This window comes from Gobio gobio (genome assembly GCF_949357685.1).
Source record: "Gobio gobio genome assembly, chromosome: 11".
Taxonomy (NCBI): domain Eukaryota; kingdom Metazoa; phylum Chordata; class Actinopteri; order Cypriniformes; family Gobionidae; genus Gobio; species Gobio gobio.
In genome coordinates, this window is record NC_137104.1 from 44,488,774 (window position 1) to 44,512,000 (window position 23,227).

Consider the following 23,227-nt stretch of genomic DNA (forward strand, 5'->3'; position numbering starts at 1 on the left):
GAATATTAGTTTTTTTATGAGCCCAAATATTCGAATACAACATTTTTGAAAAATTGCCATCCCTACTCTTAACCAGTGTTTTGCAAGTTACTTCCAAACTGTAATACATTATAGATTACTTGTTACTAGAGATGCACCGATTTATTGGCCGGTTTTTATCAGCCGATTTCTGATCAATTTACAACCATCGGTGTAAGTGTTGTTGCATAAATACTCGTGTTTTCATGATGCACAGTTAATAATTGCTGTCATAATTTCATGTAATAAATAAAAAATAACTTAATGTAAAGTTAATAATGTAATGCATGTTTAAAAGCTAAAGGGTAAATAGGCAGCTGAATAAGACGTGGTCAACAGTGTATTTAGTTCATTTTATGTGTTCTGATTTGTCCCGGAACTAATGTTCTCTGTTTGTGTTACCGCTACAACCGTTTAGTCGACGCACTGTTTGGGTTCCAGCGGAGCAGATGGCATACGAGACTTTGTTAAACTGCATTAAAGGTTGTAAATGTCGATGTCTGAAGTCAATGCAGACAGTCAAATGGACTTTCAAGAGACTTTAAAGGATTTATGAACCTCTTTTCATGACAAGCGGCCAACGAGGTATTTTTTCACATTGTCTTTATTAAGCTAGATGTTGTTTGTATTTTCATTTGTTAAAGCTATACTGTATAATGCACTGATATATTTGTACTGTGTTCATTTATGAATGTAGTTCTCACGGCGTGAACAAAGCGTTGATGTATCAGAGAGATCAGACGTGCCACAGCAATAAACGCCCGTTTCAAAGAACCGACCTGTGTCTGTGTTGTGAAGAGAGCTACAGTGAGAACTCGCCTGCTCGGCGCGGGTAGGAGTGACGACAAGACCACGACGGGTAACCACGTGACGAAGATCCAGCATATCAGATAAGCAAAGCCCAGGACACACTGTCGACATGGCTACCGCAAGCAGCGGTTATTAGACTCTGTTGAAAGTGCAGCTTTCCGTGTAAAAGCCAGAAAGAGCTCTACCAAATCCCCTCAAGTTAAAGTGGTGTGAGAAGTGGTTTAACTTGGAAATTGCAATTAAGGACTCAAGTCTATTACCCCCTGCATACTGTTTCTAGCCTGTGTTTGAGTATACATCTAATGTGCTGGTATTCGTGATTGTTACATGCAACAAATCTTCTTAAAGGAAAAAAGTCCCACCTCTTAAGCAAATTAACACGTTTTAGTAAAGGTCAAAGGAAATTACATTATAGGTTAAAATTGAGATTTGTATAATTTATTTATTTAAATTATTTTATTTTTTGAAAGGTAACAAGTTAAAGAGCAACTTAAGCTAAGTTTAAAGGGTAACTCCATTGATGTGAAAAATTTCATGTGCAAATAACAAATGATTTAATGTATTTCTGAGCATATTCAATCTAAAATTAAGGTTTATATTTGCATGTTTGTGCCAAGCTAATTTCTAGTCTTAAGTCAAATTGAAGTCTAGAGAAGTTTAAATACTGACACAGTTACTGGGATGCAATATTGAAGTTTGTATTTAGATTTAGACTTCGCTCACAGTCTCCACATATCTGTTAAGATTCACATAATTACTAACAACCTTCCTAGTTAATCACACTTAGCCTGCTGTAGCTTACATGTACACACAGCCTCAGTATGTCTAACTCAAGCACTGAGACCTGTCATGGGAATGCCAAATCATCTGCTCAAGCCGAAGCTATAGACAATGGAGCTGCAGAAGAAGTAGAAAGGCTACGAAGAAGTGAAAGAACCCGAACCCTAACAGAAAAGGGAAAAGAACTTAAAGAAGAAAAGCTAAAGAGAGTACAACGTCGGTATAGAATACTCTATGAGAAGTGGAGGTATCATGCAAGAACAAGCAAAGAAATATTGACTGATGAGGCCTCCAGAGATGAATTGTATGAGCTAATTGAGAACATGAAAGCTACGTGTTCCGATGTAAAGATAATTTATGAAGAGTTACGTCAAATCCAAGTTCCTGAAGCAGAACTGCGGCGCAGAGTGGACACATGTGTATCGTTGTCAGGATTTATTATTCGAAAGGCAGAAAGGCATCTTGAAGGCCTTACATCAGAAGAAGAAGAACCCTGGCCTGATGTTGGATCGATCCTAAACTCTACATGTTCTCCATCAAGGCCACCGTCTCATCGATCAAAATCTGGATCTGCCCACTCTAGCATCCACTCACTTAAAAGAAATGAGGCTGCTGCTGAAGCTGCCGCATCACAGGAGGTTTTGGCAGTATTGGATGAGCAAGAAAGAGAAATGACAGCACTTCAAAGGTTAGAGGTTGAAAATAAACAACGGCTGGCACAGTTTGAATCTGAGAACCTAGCCAGACAGCAAGCAATGCAAGAGAGACGTAGAAAACTCGAACGTCTCGAAGAAGTGAAGAAGTTGAACGCTGCAAGAGCTCGAGTAAAGGTCTACAACCAAGTTGAAGAAAATTTCGAAGCGATTGACTTGCTACATTCTGTTGCATCAGCAGGAGAACTTCAAACTCTTCATGCCTCAAGTCCCCCATTCATTCCTCCACCTCTGCCAGTCACAACTCAAACTCTCCATGCCTCAAGTCCCCCATTCATTCCTCAATCTCTTCCAGTTACAATGCAAGCCCTCCATAGTCCACTGGTACCTCAAGCTCCATCAACTTTAATGCCCATACAACAAGTGCAGAACAGCTCTGATTTTGTCAACGTGCTAGCAGAAGCTATAAGTGCTAATCGTCTTCCAACACCAGAGCCTCCGTTATTCACTGGAGATCCTTTGAAATTCAAAGACTGGCAACTATCTTTCGAAGCGTTAATTAACAGGAAAAACATTCCAAAGAATGAACGACTGTACTACCTTAGAAAGTACCTAGGTGGCACTGCAAAGAAAGCCGTCGAGGGATTTGTCCTACTAGGAACTGAAGCAGCATATGACTCAGCCTGGCAGCTGCTGGAAAAACGTTTCGGAGACCCTTTCATAATTGGGAAGTCCTTCAGAGACAAGCTGCACGCATGGCCAAAAATAAGCTCTAAGGATGGTTGTGAACTAAGAGAATTTGCAGACTTTCTGAAGAGCTGTGAGGCAGCAATGCCCTACATTAAGACGTTGGAAGTTCTCAACGACTGCAATGAGAGTCAAAAAATCCTGCTGAAATTGCCAGACTGGTTGGTCTCCGGATGGAATCGCAAAGCAATGGAAGTCAGACAAGCAAGAGCTGAGTACCCACCATTCAAAGAGTTTGTTGACTTTCTGTCGAAGGAAGCAGATCTCGCTTGTGATCCCATATCCTCAGTACAAGCACTCAAGAATGTGGAAAGTGAGAAACCAAGGTATCCACGAAGCCAAACCATACGAGCCAAGACACTGTCTACAAACACAACAGAGAGCAGCATTCCATCATGTGTTTTTTGCAAAAGAACAGGACATGTCCTCGCCAAGTGTAGAAGGTTCCTTGAAAACACAGTTCAAGATCGCGTAAAGTTTGTGCATACAGAGAAGCTTTGCTTTGGATGTTTGAAGACTGGCCATCACTCGAGAAGATGTGATAACAAGAGCACATGTGAAAGGTGCCAGAGGAGACATCCAACGTGTTTGCATGATGACAAGTTCAATGAACGTCAAAGGTCAACACCTCTAAAGGCAAACATCAAAGAGATCGCTGCAACAGCAACCACCAACAGAGTCATACAAGATGGTGTAAGCACACAAACATCTCCAATCGTTCCAGTCTGGGTCTCATCCACAAAACAGCCAGATCAAGAAGTTCTTGTCTACGCACTCCTAGACACACAGAGCGACACAACCTTCATTCTAGATGAAGTGGCCCGAGATCTCAACATAAACAAAGAAAATGTCAGTTTGCGACTATCCACAATGTCTACAAGGTCGACAGTCATACCCTGTCAAAAACTAACAAATCTACAAGTGAGAGGATACAACTTAGAGAAAATGATTCCATTGCCACCACTTTTCACACGAGAGTTCATTCCAGCAGACAGGTCGCACATTCCAACGTCTGAAACAGCCCTAAAATGGCCTCATCTGGAACAATTAGCAGACAAGATTCCACCACCATTGGACTGTGAAGTAGGCCTATTGATTGGATATAACTGTCAGCAAGCTCTTCTCCCAAGGGAGATCCTGTCTGGCAAAGAAACCCATCCATATGCACAGCGAACTGACCTCGGTTGGAGCATCGTCGGCTGCTCAAATCCAGAAAGTGACTGTGGCGATGCAATAGGAACCAGTCATAGAATCATAGTGCGACAGGTGACGCCTGCTGTGCATCAATCAGTCGAGTTAAAGAGGGAAGTACACTTTGCTTGCAGAACTCAAGTCAAAGAGATTAGTCCAATGGACATCATCAAGGTTCTCGAATCCGATTTCACAGATCACGCTGCAGATGATAACCCGGTTTCTCAGGAAGACCTTCTCTTCTTGTCTAAGGTGAAAAAGGGTATAAGGCAGAAGGAAGACGGCCACTACGAACTCCCACTTCCTTTCAAAACAGACAAACCTAATCTCCCAGACAATAAACAATGTGCTGTTCGAAGGCTCACCTCTTTAGAGCGAAGACTGAGAAAAAATGAACAGTATTACAAGGATTATGTCCATTTCATGAATGACATAATAACCCTAGGAGATGCCGAGAAGGTTCCACAGACTGAACTCGATAACCAACCAGCGTGGTACATTCCACACCATGGAGTCTACCACCCCCACAAACCTGGGAAGATCCGTGTCGTTTTCGACTGTTCAGCACGTTTCCAAGAAACCTCTCTAAATGATCATCTTCTGACTGGGCCGGATCTGACCAACACATTAATTGGAGTGCTATGTCGATTTAGAAAGGGCCCAATAGCCATTATGTGTGACATTGAAAAAATGTTTCATCAGTTTCACGTTATAAAGAAACACCAAGACTACTTGAGGTTCCTCTGGTGGGACAAAGGCGATTTGGACTCCAAACCCTCAGTGTACAGAATGAAGGTGCACTTGTTTGGGGCAGCTTCGTCCCCCGGCTGCTCCAACTTTGGACTCAAACATCTGGCATCGCAGAGTCATGGAAAGTTCAGTGAGGAGTCCATCAAGTTCATCCAAAGAAGCTTCTATGTCGACGATGGCTTAATAAGCGTAAAATCTACCGATGAAGCTGTTCATCTGGTGGAAGAGTCAAGAGCCTTGTGCAGAACAGGAAAGCTTCGGCTACACAAGTTTGTGTCCAATGACAAAGATGTGATTGCCGTAATACCACAGGAAGAATGTACACAGACCAAAGATCAAGACATGGCCCTAGGAGAACTTCACATTGAGCGAGCACTTGGAGTTCAGTGGTGCATCGAAACCGATGAATTCAAATTCAGAGTCATAGTTAAAGAAAGTCCACTGACAAGGAGAGGAGTTCTCTCAACAGTCGCCTCAGTCTATGATCCGTTAGGGTTTGTGGCCCCCTTCATATTAGTCGGCAAACAGATCCTTCAGGAGCTATGTAGAGAAAAGGTAGGCTGGGATGAAGATCTCCCCGAACACATTCTGTCACGATGGGAGTTATGGCTTAAGGATTTGCCACATCTGGCAGCGCTGAATATTCCAAGAAGTTACCTTCCATCACACTTTGACTCTGTCATGCGTTATGAGCTACACAACTTTTCAGATGCAAGCCTCAATGGATACGGTGCATGTTCTTATCTGCGAGCAATAAGTGAAACGGGACAGATCAGTTGCTCACTTGTCATGGGGAAGGCAAGAGTAGCCCCTACCAAACTAACGACCATCCCAAGACTTGAACTGTCGTCAGCTGTGACTGCTGTCCGCATCGGCGATGTTGTCAAACGGGAGCTCGAGATTGAAAACCTGGAAGAATATTACTGGACTGACTCTAAGGTGGTCCTTGGCTATGTGAACAATGATGCCAAGAGGTTTCACACATTTGTAGCCAATCGGATCCAACGTATAAGATCTAGCACTAACCCTGAACAATGGCGACATGTCAGCTCCGGAAATAATCCAGCCGATCACGCCTCAAGAGGACTGACCGCAGTTCAGTTGAGGGATTCTAACTGGTTGAAAGGACCTGACTTTCTTTGGCAGCAGAATCTTCCATGTAAAGAGGAAATGGTGGGAGAAGTTGAAACAACCGATTCTGAGCTTCGCAAAGCCCATGTTCATGCAGTCCAGATAAAAGAGGTGAATTCAATGGTGAACCGCTTCACAAAGTTTTCTGACTGGTCCAGAGCAGTGAGAGCTGCTGCTAGGCTCAAGAGATTCATCAGAGAATTCAAAGGACATCAGCCAAGAACAAAGGAAGCAACTAGCCTTGAAGAAAGAAGAGAAGCCGAAATCTTTATTATCAAACTGGTGCAAGAAGAAGCCTTTGCTGAAGACATCCAGAAAATCAAGCTCCAGAAAGAAAACACCTTGAACAAGCACAACAAGTTAAGCCAGCTGAATGCTTTCTTGGACAAGAACAATGTTCTCAGGGTGGGAGGACGGCTATCTCGATCAGCCTTACACCATGATGTAAAACATCCGGCAATACTTCCGAAGAACTCTCATGTGTCAGCCCTGCTAGTCAAACATTATCACGAGCGTGTGCGCCACCAAGGAAGAGGCATGACTATGAACGAGCTGCGCGCAAATGGAATATGGATCCTTGGCTGCGGAAATGTGGTCTCCTCACACATTTACAAATGCGTAACATGCAGGAGATACAGAAGAGTCACAGAAGTCCAAAAGATGGCAGACCTGCCAGAAGAAAGAACAGAGATGTCTTCCCCCTTTACTTATTGTGGCCTTGATTGTTTTGGCCCCTTTATTGTAAAGGAAGGAAGGAAGGAATTGAAACGTTATGGAGTGTTGTTTACTTGCTTATGCTCCAGAGCAATACATATAGAAACACTAGATGACATGACAACAGACGCCTTCATGAATTCGCTTCGAACCTTTGTAGCTATCAGAGGACCTGTGCGCCAATTGAGATGCGATCAGGGAACAAATTTCATGGGTGCCAGGAGAGTGTTTTCTGAGTTGCTCAAGGGAATGGACCAAGAACGTCAACGAGCAATTGGTTGCGAATTTGTAACAAACGTCCCATCAGCAAGCCACATGGGCGGAGTCTGGGAGCGTCAAATTCGAACAATCCGAAGCATCTTGACTGTCATGCTTGACAAATCCGCAAGCAGACTCGACACCACATCTCTGAGAACGTTTCTCTATGAAACAATGGCTATAATTAACAGCAGGCCACTAAGTGTTGAACATCTTCATGATCCCACCGGACCGGAGCCTCTCACTCCCAACCATATACTAACAATGAAATCATCAGTTATTCTGCCCCCTCCTGGACAGTTCTGCAAGGAAGATCTCTATCTGTGCAAACGTTGGAGAAGAGTGCAGTTCCTAGCTGATGAATTCTGGCAAAGATGGAAGCGGGAATACTTGCTAAACCTCCAACAACGACAGAAATGGCAAAGAACATCACGAAATTCACAAGTAGATGACATTGTGATTCTACAAGACGACAGCTCTCCGAGAAATGAATGGAAGCTCGCCAGGGTTGTAGAAATTCACCCTAGTGCAGACGGTATGGTGCGGAAGCTGAAGCTACTGGTCGGGGACACTACTGGTAAAGGACAGTCACTTACTAAAACAGTCTACCTCGAAAGGCCTATTCACAAAGTAGTTACATTACTTGAGGCCAACTAAGTCACATACATTACATCACATCATCATTCATTCAGTCTTAAAACACTTTATTGATTGTTTTGTCCTTTATAAAAGATTTAAAAATCACACATATCAAGTTAATGAGTGATTTGGTGGGAGTGTAAGTGTTGTTGCATAAATACTCGTGTTTTCATGATGCACAGTTAATAATTGCTGTCATAATTTCATGTAATAAATAAAAAATAACTTAATGTAAAGTTAATAATGTAATGCATGTTTAAAAGCTAAAGGGTAAATAGGCAGCTGAATAAGACGTGGTCAACAGTGTATTTAGTTCATTTTATGTGTTCTGATTTGTCCCGGAACTAATGTTCTCTGTTTGTGTTACCGCTACAACCGTTTAGTCGACGCACTGTTTGGGTTCCAGCGGAGCAGATGGCATACGAGACTTTGTTAAACTGCATTAAAGGTTGTAAATGTCGATGTCTGAAGTCAATGCAGACAGTCAAATGGACTTTCAAGAGACTTTAAAGGATTTATGAACCTCTTTTCATGACAAGCGGCCAACGAGGTATTTTTTCACATTGTCTTTATTAAGCTAGATGTTGTTTGTATTTTCATTTGTTAAAGCTATACTGTATAATGCACTGATATATTTGTACTGTGTTCATTTATGAATGTAGTTCTCACGGCGTGAACAAAGCGTTGATGTATCAGAGAGATCAGACGTGCCACAGCAATAAACGCCCGTTTCAAAGAACCGACCTGTGTCTGTGTTGTGAAGAGAGCTACAATCGGCATATCATGAGAAAGGCCGATATAACAAACCGATGGTTTATTTATGAACTGCGTGAAGGCACTGAGCTGTGTAATGTCTGATGCATAATCCAAGATTAATATTCCTGCTGCGCTGCTGTCTGCGTTTTAATGTTTATCAAACAACAAAAGACCAACAAACAAAAAAATAAATCGCTCACTACTCTTGACTAAACTTTCATAAGGATTCATTTCAGAGTCTAGTCATACAAACAAAATTTACTGCATAATGCGGAATGGCAGGGAATGTTTTGATGAATAAATAAAACGTTGGTCAATCACTTAAATCAATCGCGATATATACTAGTGTCTGTGAATTTTAAGCCCCAAAAAGACTGTTTAAATCGGGGCTCTGAACTGGTTCAAGGAACGAAAACGAAAACCGGAAACGAATGAAATTTTAACAGGAACAAAAACAAAAACAAAATCAATTTTAATCATTCTGAACAGAAACGTTTATTTGAAATGACCATTAACCGGTTAATAATGTTATTTTATCGTTCTCTTTAATATTTTAATTTGACAGTGACCAATCATGAATTAAGTAGTACAGCATGTGACGTTGACGGATCAAGTGTGAGTGAAATGCCCGTGCAGCAGTCATCTATGAATCTACCAGTAACGTAGCTAAGTCATTGGCGCATTTTCATGCCTCAAGTACATTATTTCCCCAATGAGGTCTTCAATTAATGTGCAGGTATTGGAGGATATTCTTTTCGTACGTTTAAAAAAGTAGTAAGGACTGTAAGCTCAAATAGACATTTTTTATCACACTTTTTTCTTGCCTTTCAGGTAGCCAATACAGGACAGGTCAATGTTTTCGATATGGACTGTTGATGCTTCGTATGCTATGGTATAAATTTGGTTGTAGTTTTACAATGTTATATTGCATTAAATGATCAAGCTTTATTAGCCGACTGAATTTGATTATGTGATGCAGTGTTACACAGTGTTTGCTTTGAAATGAGCAGTTGACGGTGCATTAAAAGAGCAATGGTTATCCAGTTTATTTATTTTTAAATGATCAAGCTTTATATACGTAACTGAAGTACAAGGTTAGGAGATGCATCATGTGAATGCCTGGCTAAAGAGATGCGTCTTTAATCTAGATTTAAACTGGAGGAGTGAGTCTGAGCCCCGAACATGAAGGCTATTCCATAGTTTAGGTGCCAAATATGAAAACGTTCTACCTCCTTTAGTGGACTTAGATATCCTCTGCCTTACCAGAAGCCCAGAGTTTAGTGAACTTAAAGATCGTGATGGGTTATAAGGGTTATGGGTTATATTTGAAATATGATTTTCAAAAGACAAGTTGCTGTCTAATATAACACCCAGGTCTTTAACTGTAGCGGATGAAGTAACAGTACATCCTTCTAAATGTAAGTTGTAATTTAAGAGATTCTGTGTACCAGTTTTTGGTCCAATAAGTAATACCTCAGTTTTATCTGAATTTAGTAGGAGAAAATTACAGGTCATCCAATATTTTATGTCTTTAACACACTCTGTTAGCTTGGATAATTTAGAGATTTCATCTGGTCGTGCTGAAATATATAACTGAGTATCATCGGCATAACAGTGGAAACTAATTTCATGTTTTCTTATAATATTACCAAGTGGCAGCATATATATTGAGAATAACAGAGGGTCTAACACATAACCTTGCGGCACTCCATAATTTACAGACGTTATCTTAGATTGTTCCCTGTTTAAATAGACAAATTGGTAACGCTCTGATAGATACGATCCAAACTACTTTAATGCCTGTCCCTGAATACCAGTGTAATTTTGTAGACGATCTAAGAGTATTTTATGATCTATGGTGTCGAATGCTGCACTAAGATCAAGTAAAACTAGTATTGAGATACAGCCTTGGTCAGCAGCTAAGAGTAAGTCATTTGTGATTTTAACAAGCGCAGTTTCTGTGCTGATGGGCTCTGAATCCAGACTGAAATTTTTCATAGATATCGTTTTCTTGTAAGTAAGAGCATAATTGAGCAGACACATTTGGAAGCAATGATTAGTTTATTTAGCTCTTCCTGTCCTATAGTTGTAAAGCACTGCAGTTGTGATAATTGAGGCTGAATCGTAAAATCCTGTCAACGGTTGTACATTTATAATTGTTTTCCTGATATTTTCGTTTTTTTCAGTGAAGAAATTAATAAAGTCATTACTACTAAACTGTTCTGGATTATTTTGTTCAGCTGATGTGCGTTTATTTGTTAACCTGGCCACTGTACTATATAAAAACCTGGGGTTGTTTTGGTTATTTTCTATCAGTTTATTGTAATGCTCACCCAAGGCTGCTTTTAGAGCTTTTTTATAACGGGAAGTGCTGTTTTTCCACGCGATTCTAAAGACCTCTAAACGTGTTTGTTTCCATTTGCGCTCTAGATTACGAGTTTCTCTCTTGATAGCGTTAGTAATATTGTTGTACCACGGTGCAGTACTTTTCTCTCTCACCTTTTTTAACATTGTTTAAATAATATTATTGTTCATATATTATCAGGACACAAATATTCCAACACTTCGTTACTATAAAATGACATTAAGTATTATATATAGTAGTTTAATGTAGTAATATCACTGAATCGCCATAAACTTTTTTTTTTCTCATGCAGTACTCGCACAACAACTCTCCCAGTGCTGGCTATGTTCCGCTCTCGTGCAATTCATGCAATATACATATAAGAATAAACCATCTAAAATGCTTTGACTAATCAAACTACTAAAAATAAATGGGATAGGGTGATTTCACTTTGAGAAGTGCCTTTCCAGGAGCGCGGGTGCTTCAGATGATCAAGGCAATGAATCAATCAGTTTTAATTGTAAGAAAGCACATCAAAATGACAATTTCCAAACTGTAAATGGTTAGTTCTCCGAAAAGTCTTTAGTTTTATCATATTTATAAAAGAAAGATACGCTGCACAGAGTCTTTCCGGAAAAAAACAAGTGTCTGGAGGCGTGTCGTGTGTAAACAGCCACGAGCGCGCACAGCTTTTATTGAGTGTGAATGTGCCTTTTCATTCAGCACCTTCACGCTGCTCATGCACATTGGGTTTGTTTACATCAGTGCTCCTCTTTGACGTGTTGTTTAATTTTAAACGGTTGATGGGTAAAGTATTCTTATAATGCATTATAAAAATCGGAATAATTCGTAATAAATAATTATTAACTGTATTTTGAAGTGCCCACAATAACAATATCGTGCATGTTCATTATTGTGATATATATCGTATTACCATATACCAGTGGCACATGTCTAGTTGAGAGCGTCTGAAAGCTGTGACATCCTTAAACGTGGAAAAGAAAACGTTATCCTAAATAAACCATGACTATCAATCAGATTCAACCACACATATAATCCAGAATCTGATCCGGAGGCTGAAATTGATCAGGAGCAGCAGCAACAATGACAGCAGGACGGCTAAGCGGGGGGCGTGCACTTGAGACCCACAGGAACGGGTTGATTGACAGCTGTCTGACTTGCGAGTCGCAAAGATAGAAAATGACTGGAGTGACGCCAGTAGCTTTGCAACAGAGCGGTCATTCTCCCCCAGCTTCACCTGAAGTGGAGGAGGGTGAATTGTCTGTAGACACAGACCCGGAGCCTCATCAATGCGAGCCGCTGGCTCAAACTGCGTTAACTCCCAATGCCGACGATGCCAGCGAAGCAGCAGTGCAAGAGAACTGACCTAATCTATGAACAGTCAAATCCTTATACTGAATGCCACTAAAAATACATCAGATACATACGATGTATTTTCATTCAAATTAACTGAATCAATAGGCAGCGCAGGACCAATAAGTTCAAACCTAATTATCTTATTATAAACAGATTTCCTCAAATAAATAATATAGTTAGATATTACTATAACTATAACTATATTATATAAACAAATATACAGAAACAAACAAACCAACAAGCTACAACTGACCTACCCAAATGAACAAAAGCAACAGGAAGGAAAAGATGGGACAAAAAGATGCACAAAAAAAACTAAATAACGATATAGTGATGACCGATTTCAAAGCACTGCATCATGAAGCTTCGAAGTGTTATGAATCAGCGAGTCGATTCAGCGGTTTGGATCGCGATATCAGCAGTTTGCCGGTTTGACACGTGATCCGAATCATGATTCGACTTGCTGATTCATAACGCTTCGAAGCTTCATGATGCAGTGTTTTGAAATCGGTCATCACTATATAAGTTGTTATTTAGGTTTTTTTTGCACACAAAAGCAATTCTCGTTGCTTCATAAAGTTATTGTAGAACCACTGTAGTGAGATGGACTTTGTAACGACGTCTTTAGTACCTTTTATGGGTCTTGAGAGTGTAAAGTGCATTGTGCCAATGGAGGCCTTTCTGAGCCATCGGATTTCAACTAAAATATCTTAATTTGTGTTCCAAAGATGAACGGAGGTCTTAAGGGTGTCGAATTACATTAAATTGGTCAGCACTTAGACGGTTTTACACCTTATTATTATATAATTAAAACACTTTATAATTAAAACAAATTAAAACAAATGTCAAAACATTTACTCGAATCAATGAACAGCACTTAATAAAGCCCCAGTCTTGCAGATCATTAACTAAAAAAAGTTGGTTATGGGTTTAGTTACCCTTTAAAACGAAACATTATCAATAACACAACATCTAAATCTCTGTTAATTCTTAATAAGAACTTTTGTTAATGTATAACTGTCAAACTGGGGTGCGTTTCCCAAAACCATAGTGGCTAACCTGTTAGCAACTTAGTTGGTTGGCAATGGGAAATTGCATTGCAACCAACAAAGTTGCTAACTTAGTTAGCAACTATGGTTTTGGGAAACGCACCCCTGGTTTGTAGTAGATGTAGCTGGCAATGCTGTTTTTGGAGTTGTGTTTCTGCTCATCTCTCTTTTCTGTTTTTGTTGTTCCTCCTTCATTCAGTTCTTCTGCTTGTTAACAGGAGTTCATCAGTAATGATACTGACACACTCATTGTCCAGGTTTGCTCATTTGTTTTAATTCACTCTGTTGAGTGGACTATAGCAAACTAATGTAAGGGAAAAAAAGTGAATTGCAGTAGGCTACTTTACAAATATTTCCCAGAATGCATTGTTTTCTATAGTATATCAGTTTTAATGGAAAAACTGTATTTTTGTGTCAGAATTTGGCCATTTTACAGCAATTTCTTTACAGTGAAAAACAGTTAAAGATTTAATGGGGATATTTAATATAATTTTACAGTAAAATACATTTAAATGTACAGATTTTGAAAGGGAAGGGAAGTCATCTTACAATCTACAGTGAAAAAAGTAAATATACATCCTCAGAATTCATTGACGCTTCACATTTGATGTTAGGTAATAAAATCAAACTGGTTTGTAGCTGGCAATGCTGTTTTTGGAGTTGTGTTTCTGCATAAAAATAAAAAACTAATTATTTTGATTTTTTTTTTAAATTATTTTGTTCTTTGAACCGTTATAATCCCTAGGGCTGTAATCTCCCAGTCGATTAGTCGATTATTAGTCGATACGTTCTGGCTCAACCAAAATTCTGATTGGTCAATTTTTTGCTGCGTTCATTTCATTAGATTTGCCGCATTCATTTAATCAGTTTTGCCGCGTTCATTTCATCAGTCTTGCCGCGTTCATTTCATCAGGTGGAAAGCACTAATTGCTAATGGGGGTGTTTTCAGAGCACCCCTGTTTTCACTTCTTTTGGATTAGCCCAACCCACTGGAGAAGAGAGACAGATTGAAGTTAGGAGGCTACTTTGTTGTATAGGCCTATTATTTATATAATTGTGAGAGCGTTTTCCTAGTCAGTCCTCTTCTACCAACAAAGACATCGGCAGTGTGGCAGCATTTTTAAAAAAATAGAAAATGGGAAAAAAGTTGAATGCAAATTTTGCAAGCAACAGTTTGTATATCACAGCTCGACGACAAACATGTCACATCACCTAAAGACGGTAAGCTAACTTGTCTGCGTTAGGTTGCCCCGTCTGTTTTGAGTTGCCCCGTCCCTTCTATTATTGTGCAAACTGCAAATTTATTTCTAGTATTATTTATTGGATTTGGGCACTTTATTATTTTACTTTTTATTTGGAGCCTAATGCGTGATGCGCTGTGCCCACTGTTTGTATTAGTTTTGAAACTATGCTTTATTTTTCAGTTATGCACTTTATTTTGTTTCTGCTCTTGATCTGGCTTGTTCAATAAATATTCCTTTTTTTATTAAAGTGTACGTGCCTTTTGTGTTTAAGAGTAAAAGCTTTAAGTTAATAGTCTATTTGTGTCTGAAATGATAGTGTCTGTCAGTTATTATAATACATATGACAAAAACAATTGTCTAAATTATGTTGCATATTCCTCAAAAGTTCTTGTGATGATATCACTAGTTGACAACATAGTAGGCCTACTATATCGGAAATCATAGGCTATGATATTGCGCAGGTGCACGTGATGCAACGCTGTCAGAGCCGACAGACTTGTGTGTCAGACTAATTTCAGTGCAAAATAAAAATGTCAAAAACGATTTAATATAATTTAATTTAATTTGTTTATTTATAATTAATTTAGGCAGACAACAAGGCCACCAAGTACTGCGCACAGTGCGCAGCTAATTAACTTAAAAAAAATTCCTAACGTAATTTTTAGTCGAAAATTTCAGGACTTCAGTCGACCAAGATTTTCTAGTTGATTACAGCCCTAATAATCCCTGCCCCAAACAGATATAAACAAACATAATTTCCATAAATTTATAATGATTAATAATGTTTAATTTATAAATGTAAAATTTATTTATTCATGATTTACCATCGTTTTAAAATGCCCCTCTAACCCCAGTACCAGCTGTTGAGATCTTTGACCACTTTGTAGTGCTTATTCTTTCTAATATGATCACAAACCCGACAGGCATGTTCAAGACCGAATGGTGTGCTCGTTGAAACAAAATGCTCTCTCCAGCTGAAGTATTGCTTGTACAGGTCCTCATTTTGGTCCATGAGTTTCAGATGATCAGCCAGTTCTTTCGAGGATGGGAAGTCATCCACATGGATGAAGGTTTCACTTGGTATGAACTGCTCATAATTCTCTCTCGGTGGGCCAATAACGACAGGAACGGTACCAAGTGCTAGAGGGTTGAACAGCTTCTCAGTAATGTAGTCTCTATGAATGGAATTCTCAAACGACAAGTAGAATTTGCAACTGAGCATAAAATTTATATATTCATCATCATTAATTCGATTGTTGACGTGTCCTCCATGGACTTCCACGTGAATGTATTTCACTAACTCAGTAAAGTATTGTGATCGCTTAAGGTCTGGCTCATAGTGACTTACTATCCAGCAAACTAATTTATCCTTCTTTGGGATAGTATATTTTTTCTCTTCCTCTGTGGCCTCTGAGAGCCAACCGTAAGGTACTGGAATATCTGAATCCTGGCGGTAACTTGAAGTCAGATTAAACAGATCCTTTAGCTGGGGAATTTGAGCTGAATTAGTTGGAGACTCCATATTCCACCATATCCACTTCTGGAAAACTGGTCGTGGAAGCTTCGGCATGTTGGATAAATCCCAACTGATATCTCTATGATGAATCATAACCCCGTGTGCTTGGTTAAACAGACTTCTGTCATCTGTTAAACGACAGCCATGGATATTGAAAGCTGAACTGCAGGGTCCAAGGCTAAAAGGAACACCAAAAGGCCACATCCAGATCAATAGAATGGTGTCTGGTTCTTCTTTCTCAGCAGCAGTCAAGGGGTTTGGTCCAGATGTTGTTATCTGTAATTCATCTACGGTGATTTTCACAGTGCACATGTAGTTCTGCATCTTAAGAACACTGAGGCATGTTTCTGCGCTGATGTTATTGATATGGTATTTAGCAGCAGGGCATTTGAACAAGTTTATGGTTGAATATTTGAATCCTGTTGGCATGAGGTAGTACAAATATAATGTAAAACATGCCAATGAAAACAAGGCAATTATTATGCTCCGAGTTGTTTTGGAAGGAGTTGTTGACATCATTTTATATGTTGACTTTCCCTAATGGAGGGGAGAAGAGAATGCATCAATAATTGTCTTTAAATATGATAAAATTGGCTTTAAATATATAAATGGTCATGTAGATGACCATTGTAGTCTGCAAGTACAATGTATTAATAGACAAAATATTTATTATTTAATATATATTTGACTGTGGAATAAAATTTTGCATTTTAATATATGATTTGTGTCTTCATTGTAAATCTACAGAATTATCTATCAGACGTCTGCACTCTTTTAATATAATTAAAAGGGTCATGACATGAGAAATCTAATTTGTCTTAATCTTTTGACATATAAGAGCTATTTTTTTGCAATTAAAACATCCTGCAAGTTTCATAGCTTAAAACACTTGGGGTTACTTGACTGCAACCCTGTTCCCTGATAAAGCGGAACGAGATGCTGCATAAGCTTATGCAAATGGGAATGCCTTTGACATAACCAGCTGTGAAAATAGTGTGAAAACACGTCAATGAAATTGACCCGGCAGGGCTGTACGTGCCATATACGTAGACATATATGTCGCACGTGCTACAAAAAAATCGGTCTGTGCGATGAATATATTTACCCCTGTAGCACGCGTGCGATACAGTTGCATGTGAGACTAGAGCTTGTTTGAGTGAAGGGAGAATTTGTTTTGTGCTCCTGTGAGGTTAATCTAGGGCTGCACGATTGACTGAAATTAAACCAAAATCGAGACTTGTCCTTGTGAAATAATGAAAATCGCTTCAATTTTTAAATAAATAAATGAATATATGTGCAGATGAAGCGCTGTTCAGGGCGGATCGATGGTTTGCAATAAATGCTGCTCTATCTCTGCATGCACTGTGAGATGGAGTCATTGACATTTTAGTTCGAAGAGAGGCACGGTTTGCATGAAAAATTGCTAGTGTAAAAGCTGTCAATCGCGGGCTCGGTGCGCACCGAACCCGAGACTCTGAAGGAGGTGGCACTCGAACTGTGTCGCATGAAGTTCATTTGTTGCCCTGATTACACGCATATGCGCGAATACACTCGTATCCAAGGTAAATCATCATCAACACCATCATCCCTTACATGTGTTGAACTAAATACATTGTAATACGCTAAAACACATATGCAGGTTACGTTTCTTCCTGAACAAATGCGCACCGAGTCCGTATCACGTGATTCACGTGAAGGTGTTGATGATGATTTACCTTGGATACGAGTGTATTCGCGCATATGCGTGTAATCAGGGCAACAAATGAACTTCATGCGACACAGTAAACCCAAGAGTCGTTTACTCAGTTGCGCACAATAGCACCAAATTAATAAAAACACAATATATTTACTGCAGTGTCTTTTCTATCATCCGCCGTGCACATTTTTGATGACGTAAGATGAACAAGTGCACCAGGGTTCGATAGAATCCAGTTGAGGGTGAAACCAGACCAGCGCTGTGGGGGGGGCGCCGGGAACAATCGCATTTGGACATTACCACAGCAAACGCGCCCAGTGTTAAAGCCCCCTTAATGTGCATTAGAAAAAAGCAACAACCTCTTTCCAAACTTGTAATGAGAAGCGTTTACAAACCTGTTGTCCAACAAAAGAGAACATTTAATCGAGTGTTTGAAATAACCTACTTTTGTAATCTGACAGACTTCACATCACAGAATGAGGCAGAAATTATATTATTTTATAATGTTCTGTAGTACAGTTATAGATTCGCGGTGTAGAGACGTGTACAGTACTTCTTTTCTTTCTCAGTGAATACATAAGATAAAATAAGACAAAACTTAAGACATTAGTCACATTTTTTTTATCATAATTTAATATTTTATTATAAAACCTTAGACCTTTCTAATGATTTATGTTTTCTGTAAAATATAATAATAATAATAATAATAATAATAATAATAATTGTTATTATTATTTTTATTCTTAAATATTTGTATTGTAAAGCACTTTTTGCATTTTTCAGACATGGTAACAGACGTTTTATACATGTGCTACAATTTTGTGGGCTGTGCTACAAAACTTTCAACCTCTGTAGCACCAGTGCTATGTGCAAAAAAAGTTAACGTACAGCCCTGCCCGGAGGTATTTATAGCCTCGGCTGGTGACGTCATGGGCGCACCTGCTGCACGAGGCTATAAATAGATGAGCTTAATAGATAAATAGATGATCTTCTTTGTTTGAAGACCAGTCCTGAAGCATCATCAGCACGGCCTAGTAATGCAGCATCTCGTTCCGCTTTATCAGGGAACAGGGTTACAGTTAAGTAACCCCAAGTGTTCCCTTTTAAAAGCTACACTCAATGCTGCATAAGCTTATGCAAATGGAAACGAGAATACCCACGCCGCCTTGCTTGATGGTGCCTGGACCTCTTACGGTTGTGTAGGTGTGCACAAGAATGCAAGAAGCCTCAGACATTAGCTTGTGATGTTGACTCAAGGACATGAGAGCCCGGAGTGGCATGAGCATCCAAGCTATTAAGTCTTATGAATGTGTGCAGAGAGGACCAACCTGCCGCATCACAAACACTTTGTAAGGGAGCACCCCTTGCTAACGCAGTAGAAGAGGCGACTCCCCTGGTGGAGTGAGCCCTTAATCCTATAGGCGAAGCTTGACCGCGCACCTCATAGGCAAGAGCAGTAGCATCCCTGACCCAATGTGACATTGTTTGGTGGCTGCAGAACCTCTGTTACGGCCCCCATGGCAAACAAACAGTTGCTCTGACTTATGCCACTGGCTAGTGCGGTGGACGTAGGCCTGAAGAGCATGGACTGGACACAGTCTATGAAGTTTCTCCTGATCCGGCATTGTGAACGGCAGAGGGCAGAAGGTTTCAAGAGTGACAGGATGTACAGTCGAGAAAGGAACCTTAGGTAGGTAGTCAGGGTGGGGATGCAAAATCACTTTCACCAAACCTGGGGCAAAGTCTAAGCAGGATGGCGATATTGACAGAGCCTGCATGTCCCCAATTATTTTCTGAGAAGTTATAGCCATAAGAAAAACCATCTTTAGAGTCAGAAGTTTGTCAGACGCTGATTCTAGAGGTTCAAAGGGGGTCTGAACTAGATCCGCGAGGGTTAAAACTAAGTCCCATGAATGGGTTCTAGAGACAACAAAGTGAGCAGGCAAAGGATGCCTCCCAAGCGGCAACCCATCCACCAGGGCGTGGCAAGCCAAAAGAGAGGCCACATAAACCCTGAGCGTGGAGGGGCAAGTGCCTGTTGACAATTCCTTGCAGAGAGTTGTAGCCAAAAGAAAAAACAATTCTAAGCGTCAGAAGTCCGTTAGACGCTGACTCTAATGGTTCAAAGGGGGTCTCAACCAGACCCTCGAGGACTAAAGCTAAGTCCCATGAAGGGATCTTGGATCTGACAGGTGGCCTCAACCGCCTAACCCCACGAATGAAGCGAGCGAGCAGAGGATGTCTCCCGAGCGGCACCCCATCCACCAAGGCGTGACAAGCCGAAAGAGCGGCCACATGAACCCTGGAGGAGGGGCAGGTGCCTGATGACAACTTTTCCTGCAGAAAATCCAGAACTGAAGAAACCTGGCAGTTGACTGAATCTACATTGTGTTGTACACCACCTTTTAAAGACACCCCATTTATTAGCATAAACTTTCCGAGTGGAGTAAGCCCTAGCACTTAGGATGGTCTCAATTACTGCAGGCGAAAGCCCCATGTCCCTCAGTTGGTGCCCCTCAGGGGTCAAACATGAAGGTTCCACAGGTCGGGCCTGGAATGGAATATCGTGCCCTCTGCCTGAGACAGCAGGTCCCTCCTCGCCGGAATCGCCCAAGGCGAGCCGTTGAGGAGAGACACTATCTCCGAGAACCAAACCCTGTTTGACCAACGCAGCACTATCGATAAGAAGCAAGACCCTTGTTGGCGAACCCTGGCTAGAACTCCCAGGAGCAGAGCGACTGAAAGGAGGGCATACAGACGCATTTTGGGCCATGTATGGACCATAACATCCAGACCTAACGGGGCTGGGTGACAGACAAGCAGGGACATTGCGCTGTCTGAGAAGAGGCGAAAAGGTCCACTTCCACTCTGTAAAATCTGATCCAGAAATGCTTGACTACTTCTGGGTGGAGTTTCCAACCCCCCATCTGTAACTCTGTCTGGACGGTAAATTTGCTCCCACATTCAACCCTTGAATGTACACTGCTCGAGTGACTGCAACTTGTTCTGAGCCCAGAGAAAAATCTGTCTCGCTATTCTGATAGCGTGAGCACAGACCCCCCTGGCGATTATATATGAGACTTTAGCTGTACTGTCCACCCGCACTAGGACATGACAGCCCCTCAATTGGGGGAGAAAGTATTTCAGGGACAGAAATACAGCCATCAACTCGAGGCAGTTGATGTACCAACTGAGTTGATGACCCTCCCATTCCCGTTGGGCTGGACGACCACTTAAGGCCGCACCCCACCCCGTCAGGGAAGTGTCCGTCGTTAGCAACTTGCGACGACAAGGTACGCCTAGAGTCGGACCCAAGGCAAGAACCGGGTTCTGAACCACATAGTTAGTGTACGAAGCCACATGGCGCGCCAATTTATTTGCCTGAGGATTGGCCCTAAGTCCTCTGGCTTTGAGCCACAACTGAAACAGTCTTATGTGCAACAACCCCAAAGGGAAACCCGTGGATGCTGATGCCATTAGACCTAACACTCTTAGGTGTTGATGATCAGTAAGATCTTGGTCTAGACTGACTTTGCTCAGGGTATACTGAATGGTCTTGATTCGAGCGGGAAACCGTTGTGCCCACCTTGTGACCAAAAACCGAACAAACCCTAGATAAGTCGTTCTCTGGGCAGGAGAAAGAACACTTTTCTTGGTTTTGAGTCTCAACCCTAGAGAAACTAGATGAGCTAACACACTGTCTCTGTGTTGAAGCACCATCTCATGTGATTGTGCTAATTTTAGCAATCGCCTATGTAATTCAAAATGTGAATGCCCCGGAATCCCAATGGAGCCAGTAATACATCCATGCATTCCGTATACGTGCGGTTACAAGGCTAGCCGAATGGAAGACCCGAAATTAGTAAGCTTTTGCCCCCAAGAGCGAACCTCAGGAACTTCCTGTGTTGTGGCAGTCTTTATATGCGAATACATGCATCCTTCGGATCAATCGTGCCGAATCCAATCACAATGTTGAATATGTGACACGACCGCCTTCACTGTAACATCTTGACCTTGAGTACTTTAACTGCTTCACGGTTTAAGACTTGAAGATCTAAGATTGGACACCCCCCCCACACCCTACTGGGGACCAGGAAGTAACAGCTGTCACTTGTGACAGTACGAACGCCAACTCCGCCTTCACGGAAGTGGAGACCACGCCGTTCAAACACGGAGGAGGACAAATAAATTAGTCGACTAATTTTTACTGTGCTTAACACCCATGCAGAAACGCCTGGCAGAAGTTCACACGCTGCCTGAGACTCTGAGAGTGACAATTTTAACACTTCCTGTTGAGGGGATGTTAGACGTTCTATGTCCTGGATCATAGCAGGATTTAAACACTGAATGTCTAACATTTCACTGGAAACCACTGCCCCCCGAATCACCAGAGGCGGCGGGCATGGAGTAGGGGGCAGACTGGGCACCAGACCACCGGACTTCTTATATTGATGACAGTCCCGAGGTCTGCCCTGGGAGGTTGTTGAGGATGACGAGCTGGTCTCCAGTCTTTACGAGGGAGAGCGCTACTCGCCACACTCTGCTTATTACCCCCCTTAAAGGGTTAGATCACCCAGAAATGAACATTCTGTCATTAATTACTCACCCTCATGTCGTTCGACACCCGTAAGACCTCCGTTCATCTTCGGAACACAAATGAAGATATTTTTAAGGGGGGTAATAAGCAGAGTGTGGCGAGTCGCGCTCTCCCTCGTAAAGACTGGAGACCAGCTCGGCATCCTCGCGCATGCGTCGTGGAGGCACACACGGAAGACAAGAACAAGTTGGATAAAGGTGTTATTTTGATTTTTTTTTGCGCACAAAAACTATTGTCGTTGCTTCGTAAAATTATTGTAGAGTCACTGTGGTGAGATGGACTTTGTAATGACGTTTTAAGTGCCTTTTATGGGTCTTGGGAGTGTAAATGTACTGAATGCCAATGGAGGCCTATCTGAAGCCTTTTTCAGCCATCAGCTTTCAACAAAAATATCTTCATTTGTGTTCCGAAAATGAACGGAGGTCTTACGGGTGTTGAACGACATGAGGGTGAGTAATTAATGACAGAATTTTCATTTTTGGGTGAACTAACCCTTTAAATCTTGAAGGACCGAAGAGAGGTTATGTGGCTGACAGCCCCTCCCCTTGAGTGCATTGAGGAAGAAACTGAGTGAACACTTCCTCATGTTTCTTCCACTCCTTTAAATCTGGCCACTACAGAGTTAACTGAGTCACCAATGAACCACTCAAATCCTTCAGAAGGTCAGCCTGATATGCCTGCAAGACAGCCATAGTGTGCAGCGCAGCACCAGCCTGTCCCCTTATATTTATAATTCTTATATAAATCATATATATATATATATATATAATTAATATATATTGTATATATAAAATAATATACAATATATAATTCATATATATAAGCTTTGCCCACGACAGCCGACGTTTATTTTCTACATGGCTTCGTGGGGAGGTATGTCTCTTTAATGAAAATGTAGACCCAGGCGAGAGATAGCTTGTGAGTGTCTCCCACCTGGGGTATTCTCACATATCCATG

General features: G+C 41.0%; 2 protein-coding genes across 3 annotated transcripts; one reads left to right on the top strand and one right to left on the bottom strand.

The window, feature by feature from the left end:
• The first annotated feature begins 436 nt into the window (after nucleotides 1-436).
• Nucleotides 437-8,462, top strand: LOC307133363 (uncharacterized protein). Of its 2 annotated transcripts, XR_013817431.1 has the most exons (3): nucleotides 437-603; nucleotides 716-8,241; nucleotides 8,354-8,462. XR_013817431.1 is itself a non-coding variant. In XM_079828423.1 (2 exons), the coding sequence occupies exon 2, from the start codon at nucleotides 1,650-1,652 to the stop codon at nucleotides 7,707-7,709; it is 6,060 nt and encodes a 2,019-aa protein (XP_079684549.1). In that variant the 5' UTR covers nucleotides 437-603; nucleotides 716-1,649; the 3' UTR covers nucleotides 7,710-8,426. The 2 variants fall into 2 exon arrangements, 1 of the variants encoding a protein (XP_079684549.1); XM_079828423.1 differs by having other exon boundaries at nucleotides 716-8,426.
• Nucleotides 8,463-15,305: 6,843 nt separating this feature from the next.
• Nucleotides 15,306-16,406, bottom strand: LOC307133483 (4-galactosyl-N-acetylglucosaminide 3-alpha-L-fucosyltransferase 9-like; the record flags this gene model as incomplete). The annotated part of the gene is made up of 1 exon (XM_079828565.1): nucleotides 15,306-16,406. One exon carries the CDS (start codon nucleotides 16,404-16,406, stop codon nucleotides 15,306-15,308), a length of 1,101 nt encoding a protein of 366 aa, XP_079684691.1.
• Nucleotides 16,407-23,227: the final 6,821 nt, after the last annotated feature.

Coding starts and splice junctions, on each gene's coding strand:
- LOC307133363 (XM_079828423.1), top strand. CDS start 1,650: ATGTCTAACTCAAGCACTGAGACCTGTCATGGGAATGCCAAATCATCT.